The following is a 21,179-nucleotide window of genomic DNA, read 5'->3' on the forward strand; positions in this document are numbered from 1 at the left end:
CTGAAATACATATGCCTGCAACACTATATAAAAACCAATGAAATCTGAAAAGTTAAATGAACCTTCCCTCTTCACTACAGCATAACTTCTACATTTTTTGAAAGATCTTAAGTACTAGAAAGCATATCAAAATCCATCAAATCAAGAAGCTTTAATGAGCATAAAGAATTTAGACTTCAATCAAGTGTTTTCTATGGACCTTCTACTCTGAAGCAGCTCATCATGTGAAGAATTAAATTTTTTCTATCAGAACCTTTTTTTCTCTCAGGAGTGTTGGTGAACTAGAATTACTGACAACTTGAATTGCCTACCCAGGAATTTGAAACACTTATAAAATTCATTTTATGATGAGTAAGAGTTCAAGGGGTATCAAAAAAAAATAACCTAAAAGGTAACATTTTATTTGTAGTCACTTCATGCAGAATACTTGGAAGGAGAATAGAACAAAACCAATGGACAAGTCATCAAGACAATAGGTGATGTTAGTCTAAAGTAGTAATACTGACTTGTTTATAGTGAATTTGGTAATTGTGTAGCTTGTGTTCTCATAATTCTGATGGGAATATGTGAAACTACATGAAAGAGAAAAGCCTAAAATAAATGCATAGTAATCAAATAAAACCAAACAAATTTTAAAAAGCCTAAACAGCACTTAAGATGTCTTTACAGCTGTTCCCATTCAAAAAATGACTATAAAACCACAGAAAAATGACAAAAGAAACTTACACAATTCAATGTATAGAAGAGAAAATCAGCTAATAAAAGTCAGCATTTAGCTATTAAAAGTTTGGATCTCAGACAGAAAAAGAAAGGAAAAAGGGGGAATGTGTAATATTTGCAAGAGCCCACAAAAAGAAAAAGCAGTAAGACAATGCAAAACAAAAGGCTTAATTATTATTTTAGATTAAGAAAATATATCTGACAAGTAATAGTTTCTAGCATGGTGTGGTTTTAAAACTACTAACATGAAAGAAGTAAAAGTAGAGTTATAATGGAGTGAAGGATAGAAAAACAGAGGGGAAAACTGGAATTCCAAAAAGAAACAAACACATTACACCCCCTCAAAAAATGGTAATTAAGAACAAAATGAAATCACAGACCTTTTCAAGATATAAAAAAAAAAAAAAAAAAAAAAAAAAAAAAAAAAAAAAAAAATGACAGGAATGTTATATGAAAGCTAGTAAGTCATTGAAAGAATGTCAAGCTGTAGCACTTTGCTTGTCAGTGCTTTTGAATTTTATTTTATTTAAATGTGAAACACAGATACCAGTATGCTATTTTCAAACTTTGTGAGTTTTAATCTTCCAAGACTAAGATTGTTAACTTAGCAATAGTATGTATGTGTTACCTTTGCTCCTGTCACCAAAAATCAGGGGGGTAAAAGAAGGGAACCAAAATGGAAAAAACTTCTCAACCAAGAAAGAATTTGGATAACAGGAAATAAAAACATTTTAAGGAAGACATATAAAATTACACTGGTTTTGATCAAGGTATTGTCCAGCTCCTTACACTATTTTAAATACCTGGTTTTAAATCACACTTACTTTATGAATCAGTACCTACTCGACTAAAATAAGAAAATACTAATAGGCTAAAAAGACAAAATTCCCAGAAATCACATTATCACTTTGGAGATGGTGGGGAAATGAGAGCACAGAGTATCCTAAATGAAATATTTCCTTGGAAAAAGAAGTAGACTACTAAGAGATAATAAACTACAGCACATATGTGGTGGAAGTATGAGGAGGGGGAATTTCTTCTAGAACAGTCTGCATTATAGAAAAAAGTTCTAAGGAAGACAACCCTTTAACAGGATTTCTGTTTTCACAAACATAATAATTCTGACACACTACAGCAAAAAGACACACAGCATATTTAAAAGGCCACTAAGCCACACTATACCTTCTTTAAGTAGGCTATAGCAGAGAAGGCGGGCTCTTTCCAAATCTCCCAACTGTCGACAAATTCCTGCATAGACTCGACACAGAGCCTGACTGAAATTGTAATTTGTGGCATTCTTCTGAGCCTTCAGCTTATTGAGAATAAGATGCAGCAAGGACTCTGCTAAATGCTGTAAGACACAAAATATATTGTTAGACTGTTACATACTTAAGAGTCCTTGACAACATTGTAGTAGTATAAGGAGTAAAAAGAGCTATCTTATTTGCAAGAATATTGTCTGCATACATTTAAAAATGCAGGAAAGTAAATCAGAGGCGACCACTGGGAAAAGTAAGAGGGAGGAGCAGGCAGCTTCCCAGAATAAACATGCCATAGACAAATGAAGAATAGGGCTACTATTGTTTGAATAAGTTATTAACAACAATCTTCCTCAAAGAACAAGAAGAATGGCAAGTACAAGGAATGAGGAGAGGAATAATGACAGGTAGAGTAACCTAAATAACCTAATCAGAGCGAATGTAAGCACCCTGACTTAGCAACTTCCAAAGATGCCACAGAAGGACAAACAGCTCATTGTCCAGGTGTGAGATTAACTTGGTAAGTTAATAGCAGTCTTCCTCCAGATCACTGTACACACTGTAGGAGATGGGGAAGAGATGTTGCTGCCTGTAGTAACATGGGACTCAACATGAAATTCAAGAAAAAGAATACTTGGATTGTGCACGACTTACTAGGGGATGCTTAGAGGGAGACCTAAAAGTGGGGAGAAGAATGAGAAGTTCAGGAGCCAGGTGCTGGAGAGTACACAGTTCAGACTGGTTACGTGTGGACAACAAGGATTCTGAGTGTTAACTCTGGGAGGAACCAGAAAGTCTAAGCCAGCTACCTGAAACACCACAAGTCTGAGTGCCAGACACAAGTTTGGACCAGCTGCTGGAGGAATGTGTCCACACTTCTGTGTCTCTAAGTTTGTCAGTGCATGTGATACAGGTGGGAAGAATATCATTCATCTACTGCATGTACTGAATGCCTAATGTTAACTGTTGGGGAAATCCATATTGTCTGTACATATGATTGTATTTTCCTCTACCAGGATTTCAATCTGATTAGCCAGACAAGGGAATAAGAGGAGGTGTGTACTGTGTGCATGTCTCTCTACTAAGAGTACACACTTAGCCTTACTACTGGCTAAACTGGAAAACATCAAGCTACAAGCCTTGCTTCTGTGAAGTTATCAGACTTGATCTTCCTACAAAGATGACCTGAGATCTTGGTAGCAACTTCTCAGGAGAACTTAATTAGGTCCAAGGACTATAACAGGACAAAATGCTGCCATGTATCAGCTGGTGAATTGCTTTGCTGTAGACTACAAATTATCTATGAGAAAGATGGCAAATGAAGCAAAATTTTTGAACACTGATGCTAAGGAAGTTCTGAGAAATAAAATAAGGGAAGAATTTTCCAATAAAATTAAATTTAATAACCTGATGTAGAATAGTAAAAGTAAACATACAACAAAATTATATCCCAGAATATACAATGAAGTTTACCTTTTATAATTTTAAAAAGAGTAATTTTGGAGGAACTCTTTCAACTATTAATATTATCCACTTCAAAAAGTGCTGAATAAATAAAGGGATTTATGCATACATCAGAAAAGCATATGTATTTATAAATGCAGTTTTGCATCTCAGACACCACTGAACAGTAATTTCTTGTGCAGTTCTGTATTTCCTCACGTTATACAAATTTAGATTTCTAATAACCTTTCAAGACTACACTTTGGCACAGGCGATTGCCGGAACAATTGAGAATTCAAATACTACAAGCTTATACTCCTTCCATTTGCACAGAAATTCTTATTAAACCATAAAATTTAGAATTATGCTACTTACCTTATTTTTTATACCAAATTCATAGACAACTTCTCTCTCTTCATCTCTCATTACTGGAATCTTTGAGACATTACCAACATACACATGACCTTTAATAACTGGTAACAAGTCAAAACAGGATTCAGCAACTTTCTTTAAGGCCAAAGAAACTTTCTGGCAGTCAGAATCCTTCTTTGCTGGTAGTGATTCTTCTAAATTGGAACTCAGTGATGAATCGCTGATTTCATAGCTGTTACTATGGAAAGCCTCCTGCATTTCAGAGACGGTATTTTTAGTATTTCTGACAGCAGTAATATCACTGGGCTCCATCCTTGGTGGTTCACTGTCCAGTCTCAGTCTTTTGGCACTTCTAGGCATAGACACCTGCAATAGTGTCCTTTTTTCAAGGTGATTTGATGATCTAGAAAACAATTGCTGATTTTGCACACCTTTGTCTACATCTTTGCTACAATCAGACTTCAAATTGCTCCCAGCTTTTACAAAAGCAGTTGATGTAGATGCAATTGCTTTGAATCCACCTGCTTGAGACACAGGTCCTGGCAAACTTTGGCTGTCTGGAAAAGCACATCGGTTAAGCTGAATATTGCCTTTCAGAATGTTTAGTGTCCTTGCCCTTGCAGACAGCTCTGGATACATAGTGTCCAATATTTTCACAGAGTTATCCTGAGGAGCACCTGGATCAGCACTAACTGCTGCAAAGAGAGGAAATCTTCCTGGAACGGGAAGTGCATGCTTTGGAATGCAAGTACAAAATTTCAAAGGCGAAGAGCCTACTGCTGTTTCTGAAGGTGAGGGAGGAGAAAATAAAAGAGCAGATTTTACTGTTGGAGTATCTGTTAATGGAGACATGAGAGGAAGAATGGGAGTTTTGCATAGTGGGGATATCAGGTCATCAAGAGGGGAAAGCAAAGAGGATTGACTTGCAGAAGACATTACTGGGGACACAGTACAGGCAGTTTTTGGAGGAGTAGCAGTCAGAGGCAGTAGCAAGGGGGGCAGAGGAGGACCTAGCTCTTCCCTGATTTTATTTATCATCTCCAATGAGCATTTTGTTGCCTCAAAAGTATTAGCATTTGCAAGAACTGGCTGAGTAACTTTAAAAGTCTTTGTTTTTCTTTTACCTTTAAACAGTCTCTTGGGTGGTTTGGTATGCATGACTTGGGCAGCTGTCTCTGTAGAAAGAGTCAAAGTTTCAGACGGTTCTTGCTCTTTACATTTCAACTTATTGCTCTCTTTGAGAGCATAAGACTCTGATTCCACCATATGTAACTTCTCAAATACTGTCTTTTGTGGTTCAGAAAGCTGCCCAACTGTTTGACAACTGCACCTTTTATCAGAGAGGGTTGGATTTGAAAGACACTTGAGTAAAATTTTTTCTCCACCACTGTCTATGAAAACATCAGTGCTGCTTTCTTCTGTGTTGCAAGCAATATTAGTTTGGTTATTATTATATTTTTCAAACCCTGAGATCCCCATATCAACACTATGTAAGAAATTTTGTTCCCCATTTGACTGAAGTTTTGCAGAATCATTTTCTTCTAAGAAACTGCCAAGTGATAACAGTCTTGTATTTAATTTACTGTTTTTTAAAGTGAGCCTGCAATTTTCTGATAATCTGTTTAACATCTTGCATAGTGGTAACCTATTTTTTGAAGCATTTGGCATCACAAGGCTTTCTTTTGATGTTCCAGATTTTAATAAATTTTTCTCATGGTGACTGATGCATCCAGCTATGTTAGACTCCATCCTGAGTTCATTAGAAGTCTCACTATTTTCAGAAGTTACTAATATACATTCCTTTTTCCAAGAGATTGCGTCTTCAGGATAACCCTCTCCAGTCACACTTGACCACTCATTTGCAGCATCTCCAGAGTTGTTTGGTTCACAGTGTGTACTCATATCCACTACAGTGCCTACTTTTAGGTGACTAACTGTGAAAGTATTTCCTGGGTAGATCATTGAATGAAGCTCACATATTTGGTAATCAGCATCAACAACTGCACCAGTTCCCAGAGCATCCACTGCAATTCTCCTGGAAGCACTCGGTTTGTTTCTAAACATTGAAACACATTCAGAACACTTCACATACTTAATTTTTTGTACAGAACAGTCTTTCTCTTCACAGTCATTGCTCTGCTCTGGCATATCACAATTGCTTTTACACCTTATTATGGCATTTTTCCCAGAACCCTCAAAGCTATTCAGTTCTTTACTTTCTCCTTCACCTGTTAGTGAACCAGTCCTATGAGGATCTGTTCTAACCTTCCATCTAGAAGTCCTACATCCTGATTCTTGACAATCAAACTTTTGGAGAAGAGCATTCTTCTTGTAAGAGTTTGCAAACGTGATCTGTGATTTAACAGATGCTTGAGGTTCTTTATCTACTGGCTGCTTCTTATCTGAAGTTTTCATTCCATTTTCATGTACATATTCTCTCCCAGGGCAGCCCAGTTCTTCACCCATGTTGACTTTTTCAGCAGACAGAATCTCAGCAGCCTCTTCTAAGTTTTCTGAAGAACAGCTAAATGTACTACTCGTAATAGAATTTGTATGTCCCTTATTTTCCCAAGAACAAGAAAAAGCAGCCTTTCCTCTGAAATTAGTTTTGAGGAAACCAACAACCTTCTGAAGACTGAAATTTAGATCAGGAGGTCTTGTGGATTCCAAGCCAATTTCCCCTTGTACAGGAGAATTGGTTTCCTCATTATTTATACCGCATTTCTCCAAGTCCTTTTGAGTAGGAAAAGCCAAGCCACTTCCATAATCCATTTCTGAAGTGGGCTGGCAAATGATCTCCAAAATATTATTTTTCTTCACAGCATTCTTTTCCCATTTCAGTGAACTGGCATAGGTCTCAGTCACCAATTCCTTGCTTTGTTTATCTAATTTCCCTTCTATTTCATCACATTTAACATTTTCAGTTATTAAGAGCTGAGTCAGAGGTTTTGCAAACTGTTCCAGAGAAGTAGGATTACTTTCTACTGAGAGAGATTCAATAGTATCTCCTCTTGCTAACAACTCACTGCTTTCCCCTCTGCAATCTTCTGAATTAAATTTGACTTCAGCCTCTAGAGATTCAAAAACTCTAAAGTTTTGAGATTTGGACTGCCCACATTCTAATGTATTATGTAAATTTTCAGATTGTGTTGTTTCACCTTTCACTTCTGTAAAATCTAACACAGAGGATTCACACTTAGCTACGCTGCTTTCTGCACCAATAATGCGTGCTGTCTTTGGTAGTGCAAGTATATTTTCTAAGTTTGACTTCCTTTGAGATAAATTACTAACATCTTCCTTATGATATGGTTTGCTTTGTAAATATACTCCCTCATTTATATCTACTAATTTTACATTTTCTGCACTATGAAGTAGCTCTGACAATTCAGCTATTTCTAGAACACTTCCTTTGTTAAATTTCATAGCTAGTTCAACAGCTGGAGCTCTGGTTATAGTAATGTCTTCAATTTTGAGCTGTTCACCTTTTGGAAAGACTGACAATAAAGTTCTAATTCCTTCAGCAGCAGATACAGGTAAGTAATGCCTAGAGACTTTAACAGTCTCTGGTTCACATTCTCTGTTCATTTTGTCTTTTGTTTGCATATGTTGTTTCTCCAGAATCTCTTTACTGTCATATTTTATTTCAGAGCACTGAGAGTGTGCAGAGATCTCAACAGCTCCAGCCATATTAGTTAATTCAATTAATTTTTTTGATTTATTTTCAACTTCTTCATTTTCTATCACCACATCTGATTTTTCCTCAGCATATTCTCTTTGAGGCACAATGTATTGCTCAGATAGCAAATGAGTAACACTTTGCAGAACAGATCCTTCTCTGGGAGTTTCTCTCTGTGTTACTAATTTCTCTCTCTCTGTATTCACTAATTCACCAAATTTTTCATGTGTACCCTCATTATCAACAGCTGTAATTAAGGTTATATTCTCCTCTGTTGGCTCTACCACACTACATTTTTCCATCTGATTCTGAGGCTTGAAACTCTGTAATATAAAATCTGCTGAAGAATCTTCCTCTTCACTGTCCATGTCCTCACCATCTCCTTTCTGTTCTTCCATGTCTTCTGATTCGTGTGCTGTTGCTCCAGTTAGTTCTCTGTTCTCAGTTTCCATATCCTCAGAATTCTCCTCCAAATAGTCTTTGTTAGTTTCCATGTTTGTAGTTAGAGTAGCACCTTCAGCTTGCTTTCTTTCAACATCTCTCTTCTCTTTGCTTGACATATTTGGACTGATATGAACATTCTCCTCATTCCAACTCAGATTAAGTGAGATTTCTGCACCAAAACCATGCTCATATGATTTGCATTGTCCGTTACAGTCATCACCAGGGCTGATTGCATTATGACTCGGAGGCTGAACTTGGTCTTGTAAAATACCCTCCACTGCAGAAGTACTGCAATCATCTTCTTCATCACTGGAATCTCCCAACAACGTATCCTTCAATTTAAAAAAAAACCAAAGTTAATAATCTAGACCCTAGTACTAGTTATAAGAAAACAAGTACACTTAAGGCCCTGATATGCAGTGGTTTTTAGAGATTAAGGCTGGTCAACAAAATTATAACCTTCTCCATTATTGTTCTTCATACTAAACGAAAGTACCTCTGTAAAAAGTAGGAGACTTCTTTATCTACCTACTTGCATTCTGAAATTACTGGGAAAGAGCATTTCAGTAACATTTAACTTTCAAGCTCTGGAATTTTGCTATGAAAGCCATGATTGAACACAAATTGGGAGTTTAAGTCTGTACCACTGGGAAATTATGACAGCAAGTTGAGACATAGGTGACTGTGTACTGGTTTTGGCTAGGATAGTTAAGTTTCTTCACAGTCGCTAGTGTGGGGGTATATTTTGGATTTGTGCTGAAAATTGTGTTAATAATAGAGATGTTTTCATTATTGTTGAGTGGTGCTTGCACAGCATCAAGCACTTTTCTGCTTCTCCGACTGCCATGCTGGTGATGGCGCTGGGGGTGCATGGGAAGTTGGGAGGAGACACTGCTGGGACAGCTGTGCCCAACAGACCAAAGTGACATCCCTTACTATTATGGCATCATGCTGAGCATATAAAGAGAGGGAAAGAAGGAAGGGTGGGACATTTGGAGTGATGACATTTATCTTCCCAAATCACTGTTATGCATCATGGAGCTCTGTTGACTTGCCTGCTGAAGCGAAAGAGTGAATGAATTCTTTGTTCTGCTTTGCATGTGTGCATAGCTTTTCCTATTAAACTGTCTTTATCTCAACCCACATGTTTTGTCACTTTTACTCTTCTGATTCTCCCCAGGATCTTGCTGGTGGGGAAGTCAACAAGCAGCTGTGTGGTACTTAGTTGTTGACTGGGGTTAAACCATGATAAGTCTGAAGATTAAGTTTTTACCACCTTCCACAGGTAGTATGCTACAAGGTTAAAGAAGTACCCATATGGATCTAAACACACAGAGACCCTTTCAGTCCATGATTAACTAATAATGATACCAAACCCCCCCCCCAACAAAACAAAACAAACAAACAAAACCCACCACCAAAACCCCCCAAACACAAACAACAACATGAACAAACAAACAAACAAAACACAGAAACACCCAAAAACCCCAAACAAACAAACAAAACCCCACCACCAAACAAACCAACCCAGGAATATATGTGCCAAGTTTGACACATCTTGAAACTCACCCGTGTAGTCAGTGGTGAAAGCTGTACTGGAGAAAGTAGGGCAGGGAGAGGTCTGGCCCAATTCAATATATCCATCACATTTCCACCTGGATCTCTCTGCTCCTGATCAGAGAAGCCTGAAGTGCTGTGCTCCCTGCCTGTCTGTATTATCACATCTACAGTTTTATCCTCATCACTGTGCAGATGTTCTTCAGTAGTCCTGTTCTCAGCACAATCATCTCCAAAAAGCTCAGTACTTTTTTGAGTAATCATTGCTGTTACAGAATTTTGCTTTACAGCACTTTCCACTGAAGAACACCAAGGTAGCGTTTTGCCATCACACTTCCTGATCTTTTCATGGATGTGTACAGTGTCTAAGACAGAAAAATATTGTTAAGAATTTTTCCCCTCCCATTTCTGTTTACCAACATAACACACAAGAGTAATAAAAATGTAATGCCATATATTTCAAGTGATGTTTCCAAAGAAGATCTTAGTCACTTTCAGAAATGCTTTATTTATACAGCTGTGATGTTGTTATTCACAATTACTTTTTCATGAAAATGGCATATGTGTGTGCAAAGAGCTTCTCCCCAAACACTTTCTGTGTTTGGATCATTAAAACATTCCCAGTTTTTCCTATCAGGAAGGGTCATTCTTGCTAGGATTGAAGGTCCATATGCTTTATTTCAGTCTTTGTCCAGTAACTCACAGTTAGTAAAAGCAGGACAACCAAGCACAGACATTCCCCACTCAGGCTGTAATTCTCTGCTTAAAGCAACTTGCAGGTTTGAGCCAGCAGCTGTACTTCCAAGCAAGTTACAATCATACCCTGCCATAAATACAACAAGAGAGCTCTTAGGACATTTCTAGTTTACGATTTAATATGCATATGCTTTTAAATAGTTTGTTCTTTAAATTTAAATATTGAGTCTAATTACACAAGATTTTGTCTTTAATATTATTTAGTCAGAGCTGAACCCTTAATAAAAAAGCACCACAATATATCCTATGCACAAAGGAGTAGGGACAACTGAGATAAAGATACTGAACAGTTGACAACCTTTCCAAGATGTCAACTATATAGTTTTACAGTTATTCATCAACAAGAAAGCATGTCCAAATGCTCTGTGTGATTCTTTGCACTGTACTTTTGTTTTGATACTTTTCAAATCACGTTTTTAACTATTACACAGTAACTAATTCATTATGCAGATAAAACACATTCATCCAGGAAAGTTTAAAGACAAAGAATTAAAATTTATTATAATTGTGCTAAATACTTCAAAAAGGGAAAAGATGGCCCAGTTTCCTGAAATTTAAATGCTATGATTTTATAAAATGAAAATATTACCTCAAATAAGGCAGTAGAAATCAACAACTCCCAAATGCCAGTGTGTCATATGGAACTAAAATCTGTCTTTAGTATTTGCAATTCTTATACGACATTGTATGTGTGATCTTGTTTGTAGTGTTCACAAACACTACTGGACACAAAATCAGCAGTATTCAAGCAAGGTATCAAGCCTATTCTGTGTACACGAGTACCATCTGCAGTGAACCACTTGGATTTTGTAACTAAATTTTGCTGTAAACAAGCTAGTTTAAAGGAGAAACCGCTGCTAAGCAATCTAACTGCTGAGGCAGGGTAAGGTTTTTTTTCATGCCAGTTTCTTTTATGCACCGTAAATGCTGAAAGTTTACTCAGAACCTTTGTTCAGAAATTTTGTCCAGCCCCTGAACACACACTCACACTCCTGCTTGACACTGCCAGACTTTCAGGATCTTCTAAAAAGAAGATTGTACATGTCCAGAACTCCTCCTGGAGGAGGTACTGGGGTGTTTACCAGAAGAATGAGGGTTATAAACCCCCCGAATTTTCATGCTTATACAGGCCTCCACCTCTGATGGACACCCACTGCATCACAACTGCAGACCATGATCACCTACACATCACTAGAGACACAGATGGTGGTTATCTTTGTTTTTCTCCTCTTTTTTCTCTCCAGTTTTCCTCTCTTATAGTGATCACACATTGCAGAACAACTGTACACCCATTTCCAATCCATTGCAGTTTTCCACTTATGGTTTCAAAGCAGTTCTAATAAAATTTGTTGTTATATCAATTATTTAGCATTTTTCTACTTTAATCCACCCCAAGGGATCCCTTAGCAACAAACCTGGTTGCCCTGCCTCAGAGACAACTCACAACACCATCCCACATTAGAAAGAACAGCACATGCATAAAATGGTTGTGAGTAGAAAATGTACTGATTTAACTGGCACAGTTCACATTCTGTTGGGGGAAGAAAAGTGTGCTTCATTACTGCTCTCTTTGTTAATCCACTACTAGAACTCGCACAGATATTCCCAAAGCAACATCAATGGTATTCATATTCAAAAATATTAATTTAACTTGATAGGTAAAAAAACCTCCTCAGCAAAGACTTTTAAGCACATTCTGATACATCAGAACCACTAAAGGAGGAAATTAGAAAAACTGATCAATAACCCTGTTTCAAAGATCCATCTTAGTCACTTCATGTAGCAACTCCACGTAAAAATCTCAATTGCTGCAGTGGACACCAGGAGGGAGAAACTGATCAGCCTGAAGGGCCCTAGCACATGATTTCTGCCAAAGATAAGTAAGCTCTGCCATCTCCTTTATATCTTAAAAGTATTATGATAATATATTGTTTTATAAAACAATTTACAAGCCACAGTCACACAGAGCTTCCAAGATGTTCTCTATTTTCTCAAGACAAACCTACATTCTTTTTACAATCTGAGTTCCATTAGATGACCCAAGGGAAAAGGAGATCTTTGACAAGCAGAAACAAAGAAAACAAGGAAAATTCACAAGTTGGTTGTCTCTTACATTTTTTCATGTTGTTTTGTGCCAATCATTTCAAAGCTCAACATCTTCCCCACACCGAAGCAGGCAGCAACACCATTACGTATTCTGCCCATATAAGAACTTCAAATAGACAATTGGGAAGTTTACTTTTCACAGTGAATTACACAATAGTACTGAGTTATTAGAAACTTTACATCCTATCTATACTCTCAAAATCAGTTATGCATCTATATCAGGTCCAAGAATATTGAAACATATCATACACTTAGAAGTTTCCCCTGAAAAATGGATCAACTGGTAGATTTTTAACAATACTACCAGATGCTTTCAAATTAAGTTTGGCAAACCTCCATTATCCTATGAGGTTTTCACAACAGCACATTTGGAAGGCCTCCTGAGTCTTCCTATTTTCATATATGAACACACTCTTTGAGAAAATCATTCAAAGTAGTATAAACCTTAGCAGAACAGAGAAGACACTAATCATAACACAAAGCTTCAGGTATTTTAGAGCACATTTGAATATACTAAGAAATCTGTCATAAAGTTAGATGACTGTCATAAGGCTGAAAGGCTAGATCCAGGCAGCAGATGAACTGACATTCTCTGGAAAAGATACTACCACCAAGCTCATCTCCTCTCTAATTTGAAACTATTGTAATATGGGACAATAAATCAGGGCAAACTCATTAAGATCTTTTTTCTCCTAGAAGACTGCACTTGTAAACATAAGCACTTTGCTACTATGAATTCAGGGTAAAGGCCACTTTCATAAGAGGCTGAATAACAAGATGGCGGTTCTAGGCTTGAAGAGGGAAAAAGACCAAACCAGTAACAGAATGAAAGATGCATTTCTTTGAAATCTAACCATTCCAACAAAAGCATTTTTGAAGCTTAGAATTTTCTCCACACTGAAGTGGGCAGAAAGAAAGACTATTTAGAAGAGATTGTTACAGATAACTGCTTCCTTTTATGAAAGTAGTGTCACTTCCTTAAGAAGACACAAATAGGAAAGATGGGACAGGACTTCTGGAACCTAAAGTTCCTCTTCTGGTGGATGGCAGAGAGACTACTCCGGAATCTGATACCCCTAAAATCATTATATTTCAAACTCTTCAGTTTCTTGTGCTCGTTCTTGCCATTTGATTGACCCTTGATCAAGACATTACATTCAGAATTGCAGGCAACAAGTGTCTAGCTCAGTTTTGGAGCTGAAGCCATGTATATACTGCATTAAATTCATGGAAGTAAAGCTGACTAACAGGTTTATGAGCCGGTCCTTATATTTTGGCCCCTCACAAGTGGATTCCATTGGAACGCATCTGAAGCCAGACTCATTGTGATCTACAGTAGTAGCAAATTTTCAGACTTAACAGGGTCTTTGAAAAATTTATCTTCAAAGTTCTTAATGCAGCTGGGTACCCTATCCCAGGCAGTATCTCTACACCTTTAGTTACAGAAAAAACAAAGTAGTAGGGAACTGAAAAAAACAATAAAGCTTAATAAAAACATTCCAGACATGCAACACAGGAATTAATGCAGTTTCAAGACACCTATTACTCTTGAGTGCAGAAAGAAAGTATCTGCTATGTAAAGTTAAAGCAGTTCAGGTTTGCTGTGAATATGCAAGTAGATAACTACTCAGATTATTCTCTATTATAATCTGAATATCACATCACAATAAAGAAAATGGAGGTAAACATCTTCTTAAACTTTATATTTCAACTATGTTACCACATACTTGTTTCAGACTAAAGAGCCCATATGCAATATCATTCACATTATATACTAACTGCAGAGTTTATAATGATATAATAATTACATTTTAAACATGAGATGAGTTTTGACTACTTAAAATAGTAAAAGAATTAGATTTCTTGATTGCAACAGCAAATTACAATAGCTTTTTATCAGAAGATGGTTCAAGTTTACTTACCCATTCAAATTAATATTTAAATTCTTTTCAAATATTCTAATCACACATGTACTTGACTAGACAAATACAAAGGAAAGTATTTAAGTCTTTCAAAAGAATGCTATGCAGTCCCTACCCAACTGGAACCTACCTTCTGCAGCAGTTAGTCTTCTTTTGTCAGACCATTCCTTATCCCACATAGAGGCTGAAAGAAAATACCAATGTTGCCCGTCAGAAAAAGAGAGACCATCAAGAAAATTTCAAGACTTTGCATGCCATTGTACCTAAGACAGGATCATTTTTCTCATTCTCTCTTTTTCCTGTTGCACTGTCAATGCACATCCAGAGTTCTTCTAATAAGAACTTCACTCTTCCTGTTTAAATAAACAAACAGAAACATTTATTTAAAATAAATTGATAAAGCTTAACTAAGAAATTATGTTTATTTTACTCAGAACACAGACACGCCTACAACTAAATAAAAAATACCCATAAAAACATTAAGACAAGGCACAAGCTTCAGTGAAAGAGAAATGCTATATGCCACTTAGGAATCCTGTACTGGTCATGTCCACATAGCAGACTAAAGCAACAGCTGGAGAATGCTTTAACTTTTCCTTTTTATAGGGAATATTGCAAAAATTTATAGCAGCCCTCAGAATAAAATGTAAAGCAGATTCAAATGTAGCATTAATGAAATTAAATAGCTCTAAGATAAATCAGGTTATGTGAACGTAGGAGAAAATCCTCTAGGAAGATGTGTATCACATTTATGCTCACTCAGTAATAATTCATCTTAATTTTATCATGTAATAGCACCATGTATCTGAATTAATTACCAGGCCACAACACTAGGAGACTCTGTCTACAGTCCTAACAGCACCATTGCTAGGTGATGTCAAATAACCTTATTTCAGAGACAGAAGGGCAGGTGGAGAGAGAAGAACAACCCAAAACTCAGTAAAATACAGAAGCACCTCACCTATTTATGCCAAAACTATCATCAGATCCAACAATCAGGAACTGAGACTGTTTTTGTGCAAATTGTAAGTCAAAGGCCATAGCAAACTGCTATTATTTTATGAAGAGGCATATTAAAATAAATCAGTGTTTAAGAGGAAAACCTGCCAAATTTCGCTAAACAGCTAGTAATAACACTAACATTTATTCATTAGTAATAAATCCTTACTGCTATTTGAAGCTCAAATTAATGCTCAGATATTAATGTACCTATTTTGCCATTAATTAAAAATCAAAGGGTTAAATCGGGTACCAATTCAGTACAATCCAGAAGTAAATAATATGCCAAGACACACAGAAACTGACAAGGTGTGGTTTTTTCAAAAAATTTAATTTCTGCAACAAACTTATTGCAAAGCAAGAAAATGAACAGTGAAGTTCTTTTGCCTCAAAATAGCCTTCAGAATATCTAAACAGCTCAAAAGCAGTACCAGCACTTTAAAAGACTCCAAAAAATACAAAAAATAAATCTGCCTAAAGTTTGGCCTCGGTACTTTAGAGGAAGTTCTGAAGGAGTTTGCTCCATTACAATTAGAATTTGTATCAGGTAATCAGGTAATTTGTAGCATATATTTTAGATCATTAGCGGAAAAGAGTCAATAAGATAAGATACAGCTGTACCTCCTGTATTTCCACTTGATTTTCCAAGTGTCATATAGAAATTTTAGCAGATTACTCTCCTATTTGGTGCTTTATGATTTCAGTGAGCTGCAGAGGGATTGTTAGGGGTTTTTTCCAGTGTTTGCATTCTGTTTTATAATTGCACATCAGCTGACTTCACACATGCACAGGGCAGACTAGCCATTTTTATGAATCAAGAGTTTTCCTTACTGGAAAACTGAAAATAGTAATCTATTACATTGGTCCTTCATCAGTTTAACCCACTTGCATTAACCACACCTTCTCTTACAGCACTTGGGCAGTATCCTCTGTTTCCAAAAATACAACTCCAGTAAAACTGCAATAAATTCATAACAATTGGTTCCACACAGAGAATGGACTTGCAAAAAGTCTTACCTTTGTCTATATCTGTTCCAAGAACTTCACTTGAACTTTGAGTTTCTGCATGTTTAACTATTAAAAAGAGAAGTGGGAAGAAAATGTTCAAATGGAACAATACCACATACAATTTTGAAGGCATTCAAAAGCAAACACTTACATTTTCTGGACTTCTCTTTAATTACACCATCAAGTTTTCCCTGTTAAAATTAAGAAGTATAGAATTTTTATGCCATACATATTTTTTAGAGCATCAACTCCTAAGGACCATGAAATCTATATCAACATTTCAAAGGTCATTCTTCAGCTGAAAAATTTCTCTTACTGCTATGTTTACTTACTCAATATCTCCCCCCAAACGTAATTTTACTGTTTCAGCATCTATTACACTAATAGCTTCTTTCTTTCCCAAAGAAATACTAAAAGAAAATTCATCTAAAGACAAGGAAGCCTTACTTGTGCTTTTTTTAGCTCCTTTTCAAGCCTTTTATTTTCAGTTTTCAGTTGTCTGAAGTCCTGTGTATGCTTTGTTGCAGCCTCTTCAAAAAAGAACCAAAATTCAATTTAGAAATTGCACTGTAAGAGGCCACTAATTTAAGTGGTGCTGGTCACTAGTCTGCAAATCAAATTACCAGAAAAAAACCAGACAGTGTGAAATACAAATCTATTGAAATTATATTTCATTCTGACAACAACTCATCCATACAAGTATGTTGCCTTCTACTGTATAATTACGAATTTGAACTACTGCAATAATTATTAGTTTCCTCAATTATATGCAAGAATGAAGAGTGGGTCATCGTGTAATGATATTGTACTGTAGAACAATACACACCAAATGAAAAAGGACAAAGGATAAAATTGAGGTGCAAGGGTATTTTTACACATTTTATTCCCTTATTTAAATAAGAGCTCTCGTTCAAAGATGAAAACACCACAGCCAGCTGCATTAGAAAGATACAGACAGCACTCAAGAGTAATAGAAAAAGAACCTTAGCTCTTAATGTCTAACAGACACATGGGGCGAGTGCAGATGGGTAGAAATAGAGGGTACAGGGTAGGTGAGAACAGAATGTGAGGTTCCTAGGAAAATTCTCAGGTGACAGAGTCAGCTGAGAGAACTCCTGAGAATTCAGCTTGATGACTTACATACAGACAGGAAAGAAAAATGGAATCTTCCTGCTGATTAAATCAGAAGAGAGCCTATTAAAATAAAAGGTGCTAAAAAGGAAGCTTGATTGGTAGGCTAACAAAAAAAAACCAAACCCGGCAAAATTTCATACTGACAAAAGATACAAGGTTTGTGATATTTAATGAAGATAGAAATAAACCAAAACAGGTAAAATAGTCACTGAAATTGGACCTAACACACTGGACCTACCTCTCAGTATTTTGTTCTGGTTCTGCCAGAAGTTGAGATTTTGGAGGCAACTGTGTACAAAACCTGGCTGTCCTGCAATGGAACTCCAAAATTCTCATAAAAATAAACACCTTGTATCTGTACTTTACACTAAGATTCAGGGGGTTTCTAATACTAAGGTATGTCATTCAGAATCACTCAGTTCACTGTACTCTAACCTATGGTAAGCACAGGTAAAATATGCGTGATATGAATCCAAATATCTGCCCTGCCAATTGATGGTACAGCAAGTGAAGTCTCAGAAAGTCTTATGTATATACATCCTCTACCAGCAAAACAAGAAAAACCAATGCCATGAAGCCAATGTTTTCCCTCCATGTAAAAGCAAAGCAAGCGAACAAACTAACCAAAATACAAGTGCCAGAATGTTTAAAAATCAAAACATGCATCAGGAACACCATATACTTAAATATGAATATAAAAATGAAAAATCCTGCCAGGATTATTAGAAAAAGGGAGCACCATGCCCTGTGAAAACAGGCTTGTTGAACTAGACTTAATTAGCCAGAGGAGAAAACATAACAAATCACAGAAAGAATCCAAGAACAGCTGTCCTGTACAAGGAGGTATCAAGAAGATGGAATGAGACTGCTCACTGCTGTATGGTGGGCATTAGGTATAAACTGAAACATAGGAGTTTCCAAGTAGTTATAAGGAAAAACGCGTTACTGAATCAAATTGCCTAGAGAGGCTGGTAAGACTCCATCCTTCAAAGTTTTCAATATCAGAAGTTCCCTTCCAACTTTATCTATGTCATGTGCCTAAAACACTCAGCAGAAAACATTCTGCAGGAGGGCTGATGTAAATCAGAGACTAAGCACCCCACATAGTACTGGCCTGCCTTGCTCCTTGGGCATCAAAGTTAAAGTCACAATTCCGCTGGACAGAAAAGGAAAAAAGAGATTATGTTACTGTACTGTTGTCCTACACAATGTAGAAAGTTACCTTCAAGTTTCTTCACTTTTGTTTCCAGTTTCCTTCTCCTGTTAAAAAGAAAACATTAATAGATCGTTTTTTTAAAATAAAATTATGTTGCATGAAAAGCCAGAAAAAAATAAATCTAGCCATTCAAACAAAACACACCTCCTATACCCAGGACCTGTGAGACCAATGAGTCCTTGAAGCTGAAAAATTAAATTTGTGGTATGTTGCTGACATTCTCACACAGAAAGCTGTATCTGTTACAGAGGCAAAGTTTCCTTTTAAGAGAGTCAATCCATTAAATATACCTTTTACTACAACTTCGAATTAGAAACACAAGCCCAGAAAACTGGCTTCTGTTTCTTGCATTTCTTTGATGTAATGCAGACAGGTTAGTTTTACTCCTTATAAACAACCAGGCTTTGCTTACAATGAATAATATCTAAGCAATGAGATAATCAGGAATAGCCTTCAGGATGTCTTATGTCTCACAGATTTTTGTTCAGAACATCCAGATGCTTTAGACTTAAAAGTCAAACCAAAGGAAAAAAACATTAAGCATCCCAAACAATTTTGACTTCAGCATTTCCAACTCTACCTTATATGTAAAACAGAACTGGAAAAAATATAAAAGTAAACATTTCTATTATTTTTTTCTGTTAAATTCCAATATCTCAAAAATTGTTTTTAAACTCTTGGGGTAAGTAGACAATTCTACTGATTACTTTCATGAAGTAGAACACAGTTCATCTATATCCCATATTAAAACCTGTGTAATAGATTGAGATTTACCATTTAAGCATTTCTGGATGTTCAGGCTTTAATTACCACTTCAGACATTAACCAGAATATATTCAAAAACCCACTCATAAATGGCATGATTGACCACCTTTTGCATGTTCAGTAGTCAAAGTATTGATACTATAAAGTAAGAGACCAAGGATTCTGTGCCTTCTCAGCCTGAAGAGGTTCATACTTGCCTATATGATGGCTTTGACAGTCAAGCCATAGGTGAGAACTTCACCGAAATTCCTCATAAAACATCTTTACAGAAGAGAAAAAAGGAGGGAGAGGGGAGTTGTCCTTTAGTAAACAGGAGGTAAGAAACTTGTTTCTCTGTAGATTATCTTCAAGTGAATACACAGAAGTACTACATCTAAAATGCATGGACATTGGAAGCAAGATCAGTTGACACAGGAAGACCACAAGGATGCTGTTTACCATTGCAAGAAGACCCATGCAGTCAAAGCTCAATTAGAATTCAAGCTGACCAATACCCTGAAGGTCACAAAAAGGATTTTTCAAAATATCTTAACAGCAAAAGGAAGATCAGAAATAACATCAGTCCATTCCTTGATTAGGTTGGTCACATCACAAATAGGGATGCAAAACAAAGATGTTTAATGCCTTCTTCACATCTGTCATCAGTGATAGACCCTGGGACTCCCAGAAACCTGCACTGGAAGACCATGACTGGCCTGTTTAGCTTAGGAAAAAGAAGGTTAAGGGGTGACCTCATCACAGTTTATATCTTCCTCAGTGGGGGACATGGAGATGAAGGTGCTGCTCTCCTCTCCCTGGTGACCAGTGATAGGACAGAAGGAAATGCAATGAACCTGCACTGGTGGAAGTTCAGATGGAACATTAGGAAAAGGTTGTTCATGCTCCCTAGGGAAGCAATCATTGACACCAAGCCTGTCAGAATTCCAGAAGCACCTGAATGACAGTCTTAGTCCTACAGTTTAGTTTTAAGTAGTCCTATGAGGAGAAGGGAATATGATCCTTGTTGCAGAAATATTTGGAATAAGGTGAGCAATTCCAGACTGGGCCCTTGGCCTGCAGAACCGGTGGGCCTTTGTGGCACAGCAAAAATTCAGGCTGTGGCGCAGCAAAAAATTCACCTCTCTCCCTTAAGGTGTTCCAGGTTCTAACGGGTGTTCATATGTAGTTTTATAGAGTTCATACGGAAGCCTCCTTAAGGCAGCAAATGTGTACATTTTTTAAGTGCCTTGTAATGTCAATAAAGTCGCAAGAGAATAAATATGAAGAGACAAACAATAAACGCCAGTGCGGCATGAAACACGGTCTCGGTGTGGATGTCGTAGCTCGGCCCGACCTCTCAAAAAGGGACCCCAACTTTAGATCCTCATAGGTACTTTTCAACTTGAGATAAAAAACCTATGATACAAATAACTATGAATCTGAACAAACAGACACTAAGTGCCAACATTATCCTTGCAATTATATATACAAATTAAATAATTACATTTACATATGTAGCACTATACTAATTTCATCAACACACAAGCACATGAAGAAAATAGGTGTTAAATCTAGCAATTTACAAAAAGCAGTTTGCAGATGAGGCATTTGGGCAGAACTCCTCTTATACTACCCAACTCAAGTTCCTATCTGACCTTTAAGATACATGCACAGCTGCAGCTGACAGAATGCTATGCTAACAGGAGTTGTACTCCATGGGAATTACCATCCTTGTAGAATATTCAGATTTCAACTAGACAGTCCTGAGCAAGCTGACTTTAACACTGGCTCTGAATGGCAGATTGGACTAAAGCATGTGAGTG

At 36.8% G+C, this 21,179-nt stretch overlaps 1 protein-coding gene across 5 annotated transcripts in view; it reads right to left on the reverse strand.

Annotated features, from left to right (window-relative positions):
* The window catches only part of ICE1 (interactor of little elongation complex ELL subunit 1), a 37,162-nt gene that overhangs the window by 7,913 nt on the left and 8,070 nt on the right, over positions 1-21,179 (reverse strand). For 2 of the 5 annotated variants that reach the window (XM_066323336.1, XM_066323330.1), the window contains exons 2-9: positions 18,619-18,656; positions 16,414-16,453; positions 16,272-16,328; positions 14,519-14,608; positions 14,386-14,439; positions 9,484-9,836; positions 3,798-8,246; positions 1,903-2,071 (exon numbers count right to left, since the gene is read on the reverse strand). In XM_066323336.1, coding sequence (XP_066179433.1) covers positions 1,903-2,071; positions 3,798-8,246; positions 9,484-9,836; positions 14,386-14,439; positions 14,519-14,576 — 5,083 coding nt within the window. In that variant the 5' untranslated portion in view covers positions 14,577-14,608; positions 16,272-16,328; positions 16,414-16,453; positions 18,619-18,656. Of the gene's footprint in view, positions 1-1,902; positions 2,072-3,797; positions 8,247-9,483; positions 9,837-14,385; positions 14,440-14,518; positions 14,609-16,271; positions 16,329-16,413; positions 16,454-16,709; positions 16,793-18,618; positions 18,657-21,179 lie in introns of those variants that run through there. The other 3 variants (XM_066323354.1, XM_066323340.1, XM_066323348.1) reach the window with 3 other exon arrangements.

The sequence above is a fragment of the Sylvia atricapilla genome, chromosome 1 (assembly GCF_009819655.1).
Source record: "Sylvia atricapilla isolate bSylAtr1 chromosome 1, bSylAtr1.pri, whole genome shotgun sequence".
In the NCBI taxonomy this organism is placed as follows: domain Eukaryota; kingdom Metazoa; phylum Chordata; class Aves; order Passeriformes; family Sylviidae; genus Sylvia; species Sylvia atricapilla.